The sequence below is a fragment of the Rhinatrema bivittatum genome, chromosome 3 (assembly GCF_901001135.1).
Source record: "Rhinatrema bivittatum chromosome 3, aRhiBiv1.1, whole genome shotgun sequence".
NCBI classification, from domain to species: domain Eukaryota; kingdom Metazoa; phylum Chordata; class Amphibia; order Gymnophiona; family Rhinatrematidae; genus Rhinatrema; species Rhinatrema bivittatum.
Window position 1 is genome coordinate 225425239 of NC_042617.1, and position 17888 is coordinate 225443126.

Below are 17888 nucleotides of genomic sequence, written 5' to 3' on the forward strand. Positions count from 1 at the left end.
GGCGCCGGCCCATCGGGGCCAAAGGGAGTTGGACTCAGGATTGACCACCCACGTGGTCTTTGGGGAGGCCCATCTCTCTCCAAAAGAAAAAGCAGCGCCGAGCAAACAGAAAAAAAAAAGAAAAAGGATTCAATTTTAAATTGAAGAAGGGAGCCGCAAAGCAGGGTAAGCCCGCCCACCGAAGCCCCGACGTCACGACCGACGATTGTGAGCCCTTTAAAGGGCCGAGACGGCTCCAGGCGCACTCTTTCCCTCGACGATCTTGTCCTGCGTTTTCCCCCTCGTCCCGGGTCGGCCCTCCCTGCGCGGTCGGCGCCGGCCCAACGGGGCCAAAGGGAGTTGGACTCGGGATTGACCACCCACGTGGTCTTTGGGGAGGCCCATCTCTCTCCAAAAGAAAAATCAGCGCCGAGCAAACAGAAAAAAAAAAGAAAAAGGATTCAATTTTAAATTGAAGAAGGGAGCCGCGAAGCAGGGTAAGCCCGCCCACCGAACCCCTGACATCACGACCGGAGATTCTGAGCCCTTTAAAGGGCCGAGACGGCTCCAGGCGCACTCTTTCCCTCGGTGATCTTATCCTGCGTTTTCCCCCTCGTCCCGGGTTGGCCCTCCCTGCGCGGTCGGCGCCGGCCCATTGGGGACAAAGGGGATTGACCACCCACGTGGTCTTTGGGGAGGCCCATCTCTCTCCAAAAGAAAAAGCAGCGCCGAGGAAACAGAAAAAAAAAAGAAAAAGGATTCAATTTTAAATTGAAGAAGGGAGCCGCGAAGCAGGGTAAGCCTGCCCACCGAACCCCCGACGTCACGACCAGCGATTCTGAGCCCTTTAAAGGGCCGAGATGGCTCCAGGCGCACTCTTTCCCTCGGCGATCTTGTCCTGCGTTTTCCCCCTCGTCCTGGGTCGGCCCTCCCTGTGCGGTCGGCGCCGGCCCATCGGGGCCAAAGGGAGTTGGACTCGGGATTGACCACCCACGTGGTCTTTGGGGAGGCCCATCTCTCTCCAAAAGAAAAAGCAGCGCCGAGCAAACAGAAAAAAAAAGAAAAAGGATTCAATTTTAAATTGAAGAAGGGAGCCGCAAAGCAGGGTAAGCCCGCCCACCGAAGCCCCGATGTCACGACCGGCGATTCTGAGCCCTTTAAAGAGCCGAGACGGCTCCAGGCGCACTCTTTCCCTCGGCGATCTTGTCCTGCGTTTTCCCCCTCGTCCCGGGTCGGCCCTCCCTGCGCGGTCGGCGCCGGCCCATCGGGGCCAAAGGGAGTTGGACTCGGGATTGACCACCCACGTGGTCTTTGGGGAGGCCCATCTCTCTCCAAAAGAAAAAGCAGCGCCGAGCAAACAGAAAAAAAAAGAAAAAGGATTCAATTTTAAATTGAAGAAGGGAGCCGCAAAGCAGGGTAAGCCCGCCCACTGAACCCCCGACGTCACGACTGGCGATTCTGAGCCCTTTAAAGGGCCGAGACGGCTCCAGGCGTCGCGCGCCTAAGGAGCACAACAAAGGGGCTAGCCCCTTTGTGCGCCCCTTCGTGCGCACTAGAACCTTGAAGTGGCAGCCACTCTATGCTCTCCATTTTTGAAAATCCTACACACACCTAACACAGGTCCTCCCTAGCATTTATCCAGCCACCCTCAGTATACATCCAGGACCCTCAACTTTCTTCCAGCCACCTTAAACATTCATCCAGGATCCTCAGCATTTCATCCAGCCACCCTCAGCATCCAACCAGGATCATCAGCATTCACCTAGACACCTCAGCATTCTTCCAGCCTCCTTCAGCAATCACCCAGCCTCCCCAGCATTCATCCAGGATCCTCAGCATTCATCTAAACACCTCAGCATTCATCCAGCATTCACCCAGCCTCCTTCAGCATTCATCCAGACACCCCAGCATTCATCCAGCCACCTTCAGCATTCATCCAGCCACCTTCAGCATTCATCCAGCCACCTTCAGCATTCATCCAGACACCCCAGCATTCATCCAGCCACCTTCAGCATTCATCCAGGATCCTCAGCATTCATCCAGCCTCCTTCAGTATTCATCCAGCCTCCTTCAGCATTCATCCAGACACCTTCAGCATTCATCCAGCCATCCCACGCTTTCAATCAGCCAACTCGGCATGAATCTAGCCTCCCCACCATTCATTCAGCTAAGGATCAGCACCGCCACACTACATTAATCATTTTTCCCTCAAAGAATACTTCCACAAGTATTCACTTCCTTTACGTCTTAGAATATCATCTGCTGGCAAATCCCATCAAAGTGTTCTCTTTAGTCCCATCATGATGCTTGCTTACCCGATACACACATTGCACCACAACATCTGCTTCAAGACAAATCCTTTGTTACGATATCAACCCATAACTCGCAGAAATCTAACTCCGGTGATGATCTCTCCCTTTACGCAATTACTGGGGCTGGCCCTCTTCACTTTAACACTTTTCAATGCCCAGTCAATTACCAAAAAAACTCACATCCTTCACGACTATTTGCTCGATGCCAAACCAGACATCTGTGCCATCACGGAGACCTGGCTGAAGCCATCAGACACAGTCTTAATAAATCAACTTCCTACACAGATATATGATATCTTCTCATTACCCAGAAAAAAGAAAAAAGGGGGAGGTCTCCTCATAGCTGCCAAAAAATCTCTTAACCTCACTCTTCAATCTATCAATATAATTCCCAAACTGGAGATAGGGTTTTCAAATCTAAGTCGCTCCAAATCCTCCTCACTTACGCTCCCCCCAGACTTTTAGAACAAGACGCCTCTCCTATGGTGGAAATCATAGCCAAATACGTAAAACTAGATTCTCCAGCCATAATCCTTGGAGATTTTAATCTTCACATCGATGCCAATCCTCGATCTTCTAACTGCGAAGCCTTCCTATCAGCCCTTTCAGACATGGGCTTCAAACAACACATCAACCAACCCACACATAAAGCAGGTCATACGCTTGACCTTAACTTCACAAATTCCAACCTCATTCCACTTTCACCCCCTCTATGCCTCCCGGTTCCATGGTCAGACCATTTCATGATCACCTCCACCATCAAATCATTGACAGGATCTTCTGCCCCCCTTCAGACGACCACTTTGTACTACAGGAAACCATGTCCTTCAGAAGACCTCGGCAACTCTCTAATCAAAGAACTTCCTAATCTGGATCTATCTAACCCCAATTCTGCTATTACCTCTTGGCAAACTATTACTGAAATGATAGCTAATAACTTATGCCCACTGTCTAAAAAAACTATTGATCCTTCTCGAAAAAATAAACAGCCATGGTTCTCTAAGGAGCTCCGTACCCTGAAGCAAAATCTAAGACGGAAACAAAAAGAATAGAGGAAGAACCCCAACCCCCATTCTCTAACCATATACAAAGCCGCCCTCCACCATTACAGAACGACAACGCTTCGAACAAAAAGAGATTTCTATGCCCACCGTATCCACGATATGATATTCGACGCAAAGGCTCTTTTCTCGTACGTATCGGAACTCACCAAAACTGCTCCCCCTACTATTCCAGACAATACAGCCCAATCGAAAGCCAATGATCTGGCCTTATTCTTTCAGAACAAAATCTCAAACACCCTAGCTAAATTACCTACCAGCCCAAACTCACTGTCTCCGGATACCCTCCACCGACCAAACACAGACATAAGCTTGGAATCCTTTGATCCTACCCACACTATAGAGGTGGAAAATCTGATAAAAAGAATGAAACCTTCGACCCACCCTCTGGACCAAATCCCCTCCAAATTTCTGATTCTCATACCAGAATACATCTCCAAATATCTAGCTGATATTATCAACTGTTCCCTCTCACAAGGAATATTCCCAGAAGCTCTCAAATCGGCCACCCTTAAACCCATACTCAAAAAAACCGAACCTGGATCCGGATGACCTCAACAACTACCGCCCCATTTCAAATCTTTCGTTTGTAGCCAAGATCATGGAGAAAATTGTAAATAAACAGCTTTAAGATTATCTGGAGGACCATAATATTCTACACCCTTCACAATATAGTTTCCGAAAAGAACACAATACCGAAACCCTCCTCATTTCACTCCTTGATCAAATTCACATCGGTTTTGACAAAGGACAATCATTCCTCCTAGCCCTTCTTGACATCTCTGCAGCTTTCGATACTGTAAATCACAATACCCTACTAAACCGGCTATCAGATATAGGTATTGCAGGATCAGCTCTTAGATGGTTCGACTCCTTCCTTAACAACAGAGGCTATAAGGTTAACATCAATAACAAGGAATCCTCACACACTAATGCCCCATTCGGAGTTCCCCAGGGCTCCTCCTTATCGCCCACCCTGTTTAACATCTACATACTCCCTCTCTGCCATGTACTCTCAAATCTAAAACTTAAGTTCTATATAAATGCAGACGATGTACAAATTTTAATCCCCATATCCAAGTCACTGGACTCAACACTCAAATTATGGAACTCTCATTTACAAACGATCAACCATCATCTTTCAAGCATTAACCTCGTGCTCAACACTTCCAAGACTGAACTATTGCTAATCACCCCAGAAGGCAGTCCCTTTCATAACCAACTGCATTCTAACATACAAATATCCCACGCCCGAGATCTTGGAGTCATAATAGATAGTCACCTTAACTTAAAGCTATTTATAAAACATACCACAAGGGAGTGCTTCTACAAGCTACAAGTACTCAAAAAACTCAAACCGCTCCTATTCCATTACGATTTCAGATCTGTCCTTCAAGCCATTCTTTTCTCCAAGATAGACTACTGCAATTCCATCTTGCAAGGTCTACCGGCTTCTACTATAAAACCTCTCCAGCTGCTCCAAAATGCAGCAGCGAGAATTCTAACAAACACTAATCGGAGAGCACATATCTCCCCCATTCTAAAAGACCTTCACTGGCTCCCAGTAAACTTCAGGATCCTTCATAAATCACTGACAATTATCCACAAAAATATCCACCATCAGACCCCAGTAGATTTTTCACACCCTCTCAAACTGCACTCGACGACCAGACCCTTAAGAGATGCCTACAAGGGATCCTTACATGTTCCCCCAATCAAAATTGTACACCACTCAAATATCAGAGACAGGGCATTCTCTACCACAGGGCCCTCCATCTGGAACGCCATGCCTCCGGATCTCAGGCAGGAAACTTGTCTTCTAACTTTCAAAAAGAAACTAAAGACATGGCTATTCTGCCGAGCCTTCCCCACCACTAGCCCAACAGTCTGATTTAGAACTTTCAAATCGCTTATGTAAATAAACAAACGCTAATCATGCTCACAGGTCATCATGAGGTCGGCTCCTTGCCTCCCTCCCATATTCCATTGTATATAGTAATTTATCTTCGTTCTCCCCCTCTTTTTTCCTTATCCCAGTTAAGGCATCCTTGTTATAATGTAACTTTATGCTCCTTTAAATTGTCACTTGTTGATTGGTTGGTTATAATTCTGCTTAGTTCGATGTAAACCGAGTTGATTTGATTTGTATCAAGAAAGTCGGTATATAAAAGCCTTAAATAAATAAATAAATAAAATAGACTGGGAAGCTGCGATGGAGATGGGACAGAGAAGGGCAACCAAAATGATAAAGGGGATGGAACAGCTCCCCTATGAGGAAAGGCTGAAGAGGTTAGGGCTGTTCAGCTTGGAGAAGAGACGGCTGAGGGGGGATATGATAGAGGTCTTTAAGATCATGAGAGGTCTTAAACGGGTAGATGTGAATCAGTTATTTACACTTTTGAATAATAGGGGGACTAGGGGGCATTCCATGAAGTTAGCAAGTAGCACATTTAAGACTAATCGGAGAAAATTCTTTTTCATTCAACGCATAATAAAGCTCTGGAATTTGTTGCCAGAGGATGTGGTTAGTGCAGTTAGTGTAGCTGGGTTTAAAAAAGGTTTGGATAAGTTCTTGGAGGAGAAGTCCATTAACGGCTATTAATCAAATGTACTTAAGGAATAGCCACTGCTATTAATTGCATCAGTGGCATGGGATCTTCTTAGTGTTTGGGTAATTGCCAGGTTCTTGTGGCCTGGTTTGGCCTCTGTTGGAAACAGGATGCTGGGCTTGATGGACCCTTGGTCTGACCCAGCATGGCAGTTTCTTATGTTCTTATGTTCTTAAGCTCATGGACTTTTTCGATATGCCATATCTCTTTCAGCTACCACAACACAAGCTGTTTGCTTAGTAACGTAATATGAGAATAGCAAGCCTAAATGTGAAAGGCTTAGGCAATCCAAACGGGTTAAGGTTTTTCAAGCTCTAAAGCATGCAAAAGTAGACTTAGCGTGCATACAGGAAACACATTTGACTAAAGAAGAAAGTAAAAGACTGCAACATGACTGGGTAGGTACAGTATATTTTGCCCCGGCCAACCGGAAAAAAATAGAGGTAGCAATTCTCCTTCACAAAAATTTAGCTTTTCAAATTACAAACGAAATACAAGATTCTGAAGGGCGATATTCTATCATTACAGGAAAACTAAATGGGCAAGAACTTACTATTTGCAATTTATATGGTCCTAATTCACCCAGTCAACATTTTTCTGTAATATTATGAATCTTCTCACTTTACACAGGAAAGGCTGGCTGTTAGTAGCGGGAGATTTTAACACAGTTCTAGATCCTACTATAGATAAATCAACAGTTTTAGTTAAGGGTGCCCCAATAACTACTCTTACCTGGATAACAAAAATCTGTAACCATCTACAACTAGTTGGCCCCTGACGTATAATACATCCAGACGAAAAGGATTACACACACATCTCTAAAGCTCATAAAACACGTTCCCATATAGACTACATTCTTGGAGCACAACAGGCAATTCCTTTTATAAGAAACGCCACTATAGGTCCATCCAGTGTGTCCGACCATGCACTCCTATGGGTCAGTTTGGATATTGGGGAAGAGCTGGTACAGAGTCATTAGTGGAGATTCCCATCTTATGTTAAAAATGATTTAAAGTTCCAAAAATACCTACAATCTAAATGGCACCTCTTTAAAGAATCTAATATACAACACAAAGATAACCCTAGTCTATTTTGGGAGACAAATAAAGTTGTCTTGAGAAGGGAAATCATCTCCTATTTAAGGCGTAGGAACAAATGTCTAACTGCCCAAATATTAAAATTAGAAGCAGACTTAGCGAAAGCTAAACAAGCAATGATTCAAAACCCTTCTCAGGAGCATTTCAAAAATTACAATATGATTTTAAGCTCCTTACAGGCCAATTTACATCAACGGGCTATGAAAAGTTATCAATACGCAGAACATACATTCTATCAATATGGAAACAAAACAGGGAAACTCCTAGCAAACTTAGTATGGACGAGACGGAGTAAAACATTTATTGAAAAACTAAAAACACCCCAAGGTGCATGGGCTACGCGAGGGACAGATATTAGTGAAGTACTCCGCTTCTTTTACGAAAACTTATACACAGATGACCGACAGGGCCGTCACAAAGAGGAACAAGAGTTCTTCTGCAATCTTCAACTACCAACTCTTAGGGGCGGATTTTCAGAGCCCTGCTCGCCTAAATCCGCCCGGATTTAGGCGGATTTAGGCGAGCAGGGCCCTGCGTGCCGGTGCGCCTATGTTCAATAGGCCTACTGGCGCGCGCAGACCCCGGGATTCGCGTAAGTCGCGGGGTTTTGCGAGGGGGGCGTGTTGGGGGCGTGTTGGGGGGCGGGCCCGGTCGGCGCAGCGTTTTGGGGGCGTGTCGGCAGCATTTTGGGGGCGGGCCCGGGGGCATGGTTACGGCCCGGGGCGATACGGGGGCGTGGCCGCGCCCTCCGTTCCTGCCCCCAGGTCGCGTCCCGGCGCGCTAGCGGCCCGCTGGGATTTACGTCTCCCTCGGGGAGGTGTAAATCCCCCGACAAAGGTAAGGGGGGGGTTTAGACAGGGCCGGGCGGGTGGGTTAGGTAGGGGAAGGGAGGGGAAGGTGAGGGGAGGGCAAAAGAAAGTTCCCTCTGAGGCAGCTCCGATTTCAGAGCGGCCTCGGAGGGAACGGGGGTAGGCTGCGCGGTTCGGCGCGCGCCGGCTATACAGAATCGATAGCCTTGCGCGCGCGATCCAGGATTTTAGCGGATACGCGCGGCTACGCGCGTATCTACTAAAATCCCGCGTACTTTTGCTGGCGCCTGATGCGCCTGCAAAAGTACGCCAATTTGCGCGGTTTGAAAATCTATCCCTTAGTGCCCAACACCTAGAGGAACTCAATTCTCCTGTTACTACAGAAGAAATACCCAAGGCCATCAAAGCAAGTAAACCGAACAAATCACCAGGGCCCGATGGTTTCTCATATGATTATTCTAAACTATTAGAAGCCCAAGTCTTTGATCCCATGTGTTCTTTTTTTAGAGAGGGATTAAGCAAAGGCGCTTTTCTGCAAGATTTCAGTACAGCATATATCACAGTTTTGCCCAAGCCAGGTAAAGATTTATCCCAACCTGACTCTTACAGACCTATTTCTCTGTTCCCTGTATGTACCCAGATCAGTCCAGACCATGGGTTGAGCCTCCTGTCCAGCAGATGGAGACAGACCAAAACTGAAAGGGTATCCTATATCAGGACAGAGCCTACCTTGCAGCCCTTCAATATTTGTCTGTTTCCAGCAGATGGTACAGCTCACCCTGCGGTTCCCTGTTAGCTTGCCCTTACCCTACAGGGTTCCTTCCTTGCTTCTTTTCTTTGGGGGCAAGCTCAAGCAAGTATTGATTGGATTTATTCTGTGTAAAAAAAAAAGAAAAAGGTTTTAAATTGTGTCACTGTCTTTGACTGTGTTAGGGAGACAGCCCTGTCTCCCTCGCTCTTGGGGTACCTAGGGGGGCTTGCCCCTTGACTTGTTCAGCCTAGGCTCCTTTCCCGGTGACCCTTTTACTTGGGGCGATACTGGTGGTTCCAGTCACTCCCCCTCCGCCTTCTGCCTTGCCCCAAGACATTTATATCTCGGGTGAGTTTTCAGGGATGTTTCATTCCCCTGTCATATAAAAAAAAAAAAAAAAAAGATTGCAGAGGCAGAAAGGTTTACTTGGCACTTGCCGGCTGTTAAGAGGAGAGCAGGGTTCGATTGCCTGCACTTCTCCCCGGGGGGTCCCTGCTCAGCTGTTTTTCTATTTGTCTTGCAGCAGTGCTGCACTTTTAATGCCGCGTTCAAATTTCCGTACTCAACAGCCTACACTGGCTTCCAGTCGAAAAAAGAATTGAATTCAAACTACTTACAATTCTTCACAACGCAATTCACAAAACAGATAACATGGCCCTTGACAATGTCATACATGTACACAGAGCGCAACGTCCAACTAGAACAGCAAGTAAATTACAGCTGGAAATACCATCAATCCCATTAGCCAAGCTATCCAACACAAGGAACAGAGCCATATCCATCGCTGGCCCAAAATTATGGAACTCTCTTCCAGAACACTTAAGCACACAAAACAACATTAAATCTTTTAAAAAAGAGCTCAAAACATGGTTATTTATTCAAACAATCAAAGACAGTACCGGTTAATATCGCACAAAAGACCTTATGCATAACATTTATCGGACATGCAACAGCTAAAATTAGACTAGGTCACAGAACATTTTGTTAAGCCAGAAATTACATGGTTTGGTCATATTTATACTCTGTTAAACGTTTTGAAAAATGTACTTGTAAGATTTTAGTTTTGATGTTCCTCAGTTCTCGCAGTTCAATGTCAAATGTAATATGTTGTTGTACCTGTAAACCGGGGTGAAGGCTGATAGCTATACCTCGGTATAGAAAAATGCCTAAATAAATAAATAATATCTTTACTTGAAATAACCCTGAATTGTGTATCAAATGAACAAATTTGTTTTTTTGGATCCTATGTTTCTCGAGCAGTTCATTTTAGATAGGTCCAGTAGAGCTCCAATATCTGAGTTATCTTTGGAGGGTGGTACTTAGCACATGGTGGCCTTGTTCCACCTTGCCTTGGGTATGTAATTTTCTTTAATGTGATTTCTCTCATCTCAATGGATGTGGACTTATTGTGGTCAATTTTCAGAGCTGGCTGTTTATGTAACTTAGCCGGATATAACTTATCTAATTGTTATGATGTATGTTCAGCGTCATGACGAAGCCGCTGAATATATGTGTATATGTGCACACTTCACTGGATAAGTCTGCCCGGCTAAGCTTACACCTGCTTTACTCCAAATATCAATATTTAGGGGTATAAGTTATACATCAGTTTCAATTCACCTCGATTTGCCCAATGCACGCCCACTTTTTTAGTGCATACATTTTAGGCATATAAGGGACTTGTATGGCTAAATGGCAGCTGCTGAATATGGTTGAAAGCACTTCAAATATTGACCTCATAATGTTTATCTTTTCTCTTTTTTGGTAAATGTAACACAATTTTGCTTAAATGTATCATTTCCTTTGTTTTAAATTCATGTAAATGATAATTATTTAAAAAAATACATTGAAAAAAATAAAAAATGTGCATGTAAACAGGCCAGAATTTAGCATAATAAAGCCAAGTATAAATTAACTAGAGTAGCAGGTAGTGCAGACCCTTGGGGAACGCCTGAAGTGATACTGAACCATTTTGAATTTGCTGAACCAATTTTTATCTGTTATATACGATTATCAAATTTTGAAGTAAACCATGATAAAACTGTGCCAAAAATTGCCAATGGATAGTAATCCAGATAGTATGGAGTGAATGATGATATCTAAGGCTGCGGATATGTACAATAAGATACTCCTTCAAAATATCTTAAGGACCTGCCACATCTACCTGGCCTGGTCCTCCTTAAGTCCAAATCCAGGAAGAGATTCTGGGTCCAGGGAACACCCCTTCAGCCTAGCATAAGAAGGCAGGGCCAAGAAGAGTGAAGGAGATCCCAGGGAAAAGGCAGGAAGCTAGCCTATGCCCGAATTACATACCTGTGAATGTTTTCTTAACCCAAGAGACTGCTGAAATAAGCAGCCTTTCTGCTATATTTTTGTTTATCTCTAAATAAAATGTGTAGAATCAGCTGGAGTTTGGCCTCCTCCTTTTGTACTTCTGGCTGTTCCCAAACTGTGGCCACTCTTCATTTACCTATAAAATGTAATACCAGCATGAAAATAACAGCCTCTACTAAACATGACCTCTGTTATTACAATCCCCACTCTAAAATGCTTAATACCAACCCTGTAACTAAAGACATTTTTTCTTCTGCTGCTTTTAGTTTTTACAGCAAATAATCTGCCTCAGCATCTGCCGCAGCTTGGTACGGCTCCATGTTTGTAAAAATCCACCACACCACATTGTATATTCTACAGACATGGCTAACATTGATGTCAAAAGCTGAATCCTGCCCCACATCCTGCAAATTAAACAGCTTTTGTTCCAATGGGAGCTCCTCTCTCACTCCCCCCTTACCTTTGTTGAAGAAGTTATGCCTGCTCGCCGACGGCTGGCCCGCAATCCCGGGTACAGCGGCAAATGGCCGCTGTGCATGGAGGCTCAGGCCAGGCCCCGCCCCGCCCCCTAGGCCGCCCACGCCACGCCCCTTTTTGCAAGCCCCAGGACTTACGCATGCCACCGAGCCTATGCAAGATAGGCTCGGCGCGCGCAGGGGTAGGTTTTGGGGGGTTGTGCGCATATCCCTTTGAAAATCTACCCCAATGTGCACAATTGTGCACCCCTTGCGCACGCCAACCCCCGATTTTATAACATGCGCACACGTGTTATAAAATCAGGCATCCATGTGTGCACGCCGGGTAGTGCGCACATATGTACGCCCGCGCATACCTTTGAAAATCTACCCCAATGTGTACAGTCCATCTTTAAAGCTGGCTGTTACATGCTTTCTCTTCCCTGCTTTTTCAAACAGATCCACTTTTTTTTAGAATCACTAAATTAAAGCTTAGCTATCAAGTGGTTTATATCTACATCTTTTTGTACATGCCTGCTTGAGCTACATGGTTTAGTCAATATAGCAATCAATGAAATAGGGGGGATATGGAGGGAATTACTCCATGTCAACATTGTTTTGTGTCTTTTAAAACTTGTCTTAGCAGGTTGGAAGAGGCCAAGATGGCGGCGTGAGCGGCTGCTAGTGAGGACGCTCTGATCGTGTGATTTTCCTTTTGTTATTATGCCTCCAAAAAAAAAAGGCAAGGTGAGGGCTATCCCCAGGAGCCCCCCTTACCTCCAGGACAGCAGCGGATTACCTCCTATGCCACCGCTTCGGTGGAAATGGGAGGAGATTTCCCCGCTTCAGCGATCAGAGAAGGAGCTCCGTCGCTGTATGGGGATACCACACTGAGTCCCCTGAACTGTCGACCCCCAACACCTCCAGCGCCGCGGGAGGGCCTATCCAATTCAGTGCCTAGAGATAACATCAGCCACCCAATGGGAGGGGGAAGTCGAGGTGAATAAGTGGCATTGCAGCCTCAACCTTTGTCCAGTGTGCTGGAAATAGCCATTGTAAGGACCCCAGACGAAGCTGAAACATTTTGATCGCTGGTGGACTTTCTGGAGGAAGAGAGGAGGATAGCGGAGGCGCAGAGCCTCCGAGGGCTTGTGAAAGGGATGAGTTGTTTCAATTACCCCCAAACCAGCTATTGTGACTCTGAACAAACTGTGGGATTTAGTTGCTAGCCTTGCGGGGCTAGTTAAGGATTCTGAACGTAAATACTTAACACTTGAATTTGATCTACACTCCATGCACCTTAATTTGGGAAGCCAGATCAAGGATCTTAACTCTAGAGTGGATTCAACAGAATTAAGTATACAGTAAGCCCAAGTGGTAAATATGAAGCTAATAAAAGACCATGGAAACCAGTCAAAAAGGCTGGAATCCCTGGAAAATTACATGAGACATTTGAACTTAAGATTCCTGAATTTTCCTCATGTCCTTGAAGAGGATATTTCTGTTACTTTGAAAAAAATTTCCATGGAAAATTTAAAGTTTGAAGAGTTAAAACTGCCTTTGGTTAATAAAGCTTATTTTTTGTCCAGAGGGGGAAGGAATAACGGAGTTAACCAAGTAGAAGCCCTTGATAATTTAACGCAATTTCTTGAAAATTCAGAATTAGAGGTATTAAATAGATGTTACGATCCTGCCCGCGAGGAGCGCGGGCAGGCTCTTACCCCTACGCGGCCAGCCGGGCCGCTGACGCCGCCGCCGCCGCTGCGGCGGTCCCTCGGTGGCATCCGGGCTCCTCCCCAGCTGCCTTCTGCTTCATGCAGCGGGGCCGATCCCCCGTGAGCTCTCCCTCGCGGTCAGGACCCCCGCTGCTGCTCCTGTGTTCCCCAGCGTGTTGCCGACGATCCTGGGGTCCTCAGCCGGCAGGGAGGGCGTCCCTGCCGGTGCCTGCAGCTCCCTGCAGCCAGCCTTACCTTTCCTGCTCCCCTGCTTCAGTCGTCATAGCCGGGAGCCGTTCCAGCAGCCTGCCATCTCTCCAGCTTCAGGGCAGGGCTGCCCCGATGTTCGTCTGCTTCTCCTTGGGCTTCCACGTGGCTGGGAACGCCACCAACAACCCAGCTCTCTCTTCTCTTCAGTCTCCTAGGGTGCGAGCGCGCGCCTCTCTGCTCCTCTTCAAGGGTCAGCCAGGTGTGGCCCCCTGCTGACCCCTCCCTGGGCGTTGTCCACCTCAGCGCTACTAAAGGGCTCAGCGTTCAGTTTGTCTTTGCCTTCGTAAGGAGTTGGTCACTCCTGAGATCCTCGTTCCAGGAGCTGCCTTGTATTCCAGCCTTCTGCAAGGTCCAGTGTTCCATGTTCTCTGTCGGAGCTTCTTGTCCAGTTGTTCCAGTCCTGATGTTTCCAGTTGTTCCAGTCCTGATGTTTGCTTGTTTCTGTTCCTGCCTTGAGGTCTGATTACTGATCCGGTATCCATGGTCCAGCCCGGATTATACAAGCCTTGTACCTTGATCCTGAAACTCGCCTGAAAGCTAAGTACCTTGCTCTTTGAATCTCTTGAAAGCTAGCACCTTGATCCTGTGTCTTCCAATGTCCTGGTACCTCGCGGCAAGCCACGTCGTGGTCCGTGACCAGCCCTCGGGGTGGGCTGATTAGGGCCATCCGTGATGCAAGCCATGTACCTCGTTCCTAAGTCTCTGAGAAGTCCTTGTTCCTGACCCTGTTACCTGCTTTGGCTGCCGGTGTGCAGCAATCCTGCCTTGGCTGCCGGTGTGCAGCAACCTGCTTCTTCCCCGTTGCCTTGATGTCGGTGCCTGATCCAGTTCCTAATCCAGTCCCAGATGTTCTGCCCTTTGTCTTCGTCTGGCTCCTGAGCCTTCTGGCCTGTTGGGCCCTGGAGAGGCCAACAGGTGGGATTCGTCCCTGTGCTTTGGAGCTTCCCTTCCTGCCAGCCGATGGGGCTTCGGATGTCAGTATCCCAGCATCGGAGTTCGCTTCACTTGGATCTCTCCTGCATTCTCCTGTTCTCAACGTGGTCCGTGACCTGCCCTCCAAGGCAGTTTTGGGGACGCGTGGGACAGGGTGGCCCTTGACTCAGTCCCAGGAGTGGTCTGAGCGGGGTGCCCTGAGGGACAGTGCCCATGTCTTCCTTCAGCCCTTGTTCCTGAGTCTGCCTCTGCACCTTCAGTACCTCGCTTCTGAACCTACCTCTGCATCTTCAGTACCTTGCTTCTGAACCTACCTCTGCATCTTCAGTACCTCGCTTCTGAATCTACCTCTGTACCTTCAGTACCTCGCTTCTGAATCTACCTCTGCACTCCAAGTACCTTGCTTCTGAGTCTACGCCTGCACTTCCAGTACCCTGCTTCTGAGTCTCGTCTGAATCTATGTTCCAGTCTTCACTGTCCTGGCCTCCATCCGGCCTGCCGCTTCGTGCCGTACCCTGCGGCAGGTCCGAAAGGGCTGGGAATGGTCGGAGGACTGTTCACAAGACCAACATTGCGTCGTTGGGTCTTCCGAAGCATGCAGGTCCGGAGGAGGGCCTGTCGCCTGGTCATCACTCCAGTCTTGCTTCCGTCCAACCCATGCTCGGGCATGCCACGCCTCCCGCGGCCCTCTTCGGAATCCTCTGGGGTCGAGCCGCGGCCCAAGGACACACATCTCTCAGGAAGTGGGATCACTCTCCGAGCGCTCTGCAACAATAGAGGTGTGCTTTTAGTGTCGTTTGTGTCTGAAAAAGACATTAATGACATTATGAGAAAATACTTTCTGAATTTTCCCTCTATGTTTTATGGTCAAGTTGTGAAAAGTTTTCCTGATTTTGCCAGGGCTACCCAACTAAGGAGAAGGGAGTTTTTGGGTATGAGAACACAGGTATTGAATTTAAAATATACATTTGCTTTAAAATATCCATGCAGGTGTTTAGTACGAGGGAAAGAGGAGGGTTTTGTATTTACAGTACCGGAACAGCTAAAATCCTTTTTGAATGCCAGGGAAGTGAACACCTCCCTGGATGATAGACCCACTGACAGTCATTTAATTTGCCACGGATTTCGTTAAGCCAGTTTTTCTTTATATGGATTTCTTTAATTTCTCCCCTAAGTATATAGGCCTCTCTTACCTCATTTATTATACCTTGCAGAAAAGATTGTATTTAGTTTTTTGTATTTTTGCATGTTATGATTGATGTAATTGCCTTTGTTACATATCTTTGCTTTAAAGTAAGTTGTAAAAATCACTTTAAATGAAAACTTAATAAAGTGTGAATTATAAAAAAAATTGTCTTAGGTTTGTGTAAAGAATAAGCATCAGTCTATAAATTAATTGGTTACTTGTTTTCTGGTTACTCTTTCATTTTATTTTTTAGCAGCCTGAAGAAGATTTATTCCAACAAAACTGCCTATTGGCCCTGGATTTAATCAGTTTTCATTGACAATTCCTCTTGCATCACTGCCATGTGTGGCTGTAAACACATGATCTATATTTAAAAGCTCAGTGCTTGTTTTATTACTTTACATGCTTGAATTTCTGACTCTTGACAGACAGTTCAATGTATGTGCACATTTTCACTGAAGCCTACCAAACAGAGAGAGGGAAAAGGGTTTCTCCCTGTCGTCATGCACAGATTGAGAGATAACTTCCTGTTATGTCTCAGTTAAAATCGTAGCAGTAACTAGAAAGTCTGAGGTCAAGAATTCCTGTTTCCAGCAGTATCCAATCCCCAGTAGCAGCTGTTTGGACTTTCAATAATGTCATCAAAAAGTAAACAGGGCTATTAAATGTGACATCTTTAAAAGGGGCCAAGGGCCATTAATGGTGACATAATCAAAATCAAAAGGGGCCATTTCTGATGGCAAAATAGGGAGTGTATTTTGGAGATGGGCTGGGGCAGGATGTAGGAGTGAGGCATAGGTGAGGCAATACAAATTTACTTCTGTGAAAGGGTAGGACATGAGCAGTGTTATGGATAGGACATGGGCACGGCCTAACCTGAAAGTGAACACTGGTTGGCTGACGTCATCCTTATCTTACCTGTTAATCAGTTTCATGAAAAGTGTAACCTTTCTACGAATCTGGTCATTTTTCATTGTTAAAGGTTTCTTGTACTACAAATATTAATTTACTCAGCTAACTGCAGTATAAGTGCATTTCATGATATGCGGTAATAAGGTTTTATGTATGTACCTTTCTCTTAGGAAAATCAGGAATGTATTTTGTTGAAGATAATGCTGCTAATACAGTGGAAAGCTCTGTAAGTATGCAATTTTGCTTTTAGTGATTATTGTCTGATTTTCACATGTTTTTACCCACCTAAAATCCAGTTTTCCTAGCGTGTAGACACTGGTCTCAAGACCAGAGGGTTTATGCTCCCCTGCCAGCAGATGGAGATGGAGCAAGCTGATGTCATAGTATATATAGTCCTGCAGTGACCCCAGCCTGTCAGTTTTCTCCATCTCCAGTAGATGGTGGACATTCATATTCCTATAGGGATTGCTTCGAGCTTTTTGTAAGGAGAAATTTTAAATTCTAAATTTAGGAAAAAAAGCCCTTCTCTCCTGCAGTTATAACTAAAGGTCCCTCCACCAGCTGAGAATTTCTGAAGTGATTTCCGTGGTCCCTCAGAAGATCTTGTTTCTCCCTTGATGGGCTCCTCCACTGGCAAGGGCAGTTCTATAGAACTTGGTCTGGATCTTTTTTTTAAGGCTTACAAGCCTTTCTTCAGGCACAGTCCTCTGCTTCCCCCATTCTTGTCCAGTTGGACTCTCAGCTGGAGGCTCCTCCATTTTCCAGTCCTATACTTAAGCGCCAGAGTTCGCCTCGGCTCCCTGCGGGTGTTCCCTATAGGAATCCGGATGGCAGTGATGATGAGGTTGATCCTGATTCCCTGGAAGATAGGGAAATTCCTCCAGGACTGGAACTGTATCGAAACATGCTGCATTTCTGTCATAGAGATGAACTGCTGGCCCTGATTTCCCAGACCTTGAAACAGCAGGGTGTCCCTGGTCCACATGCCATGTCAGAGCTGAGCAAGAATTCCATTTTGGTTTCCTTACGTAAAGCCTCTTGATTTTTCCCTGTGATGGATGCCATTCAAGAATTGATCTGGAATGGGATGCCCAGAAGTGAATTTTAAAGAGGGTTGGACATTGGAAGGCCTGTACCCTCTGAATCCAGCTCTGAGAGAGCATTTGTGTTTTCCTAAAGTGGATGCTCTGGTATGTGCCATCTCAAAGCGGACAGCTATCCCCGTAGAGTGAGGCCTCAAAGGATGTACATGGTAGATGGATTGAGGCTATTCTTAAGCAAGACTTTGAGGTGGTGGCGATGACTTTACAGATTGCTTTCTGTTGCACCCTTGTGGCACGATCTTGTCTACTTCTCTCTCAGGAGGTTGATGTGTCTGGAGGGAATTACAGAGTGGTTATGGAGCCTACTGCCACCTTTTTAGCAGATACAGGCTGTGATTTGGTCTGTACCTTGGCCAGAGGAA

At 46.1% G+C, this 17888-nt stretch overlaps 1 protein-coding gene across 1 annotated transcript in view; it reads left to right on the forward strand.

Annotated features, from left to right (window-relative positions):
* Positions 1–17888, forward strand: part of LOC115087279 (lysosomal-trafficking regulator-like) — a 1534685-nt gene that overhangs the window by 1091844 nt on the left and 424953 nt on the right. The window contains 1 exon segment of the mRNA XM_029594260.1: positions 16594–16649. Coding sequence (XP_029450120.1) covers positions 16594–16649 — 56 coding nt within the window.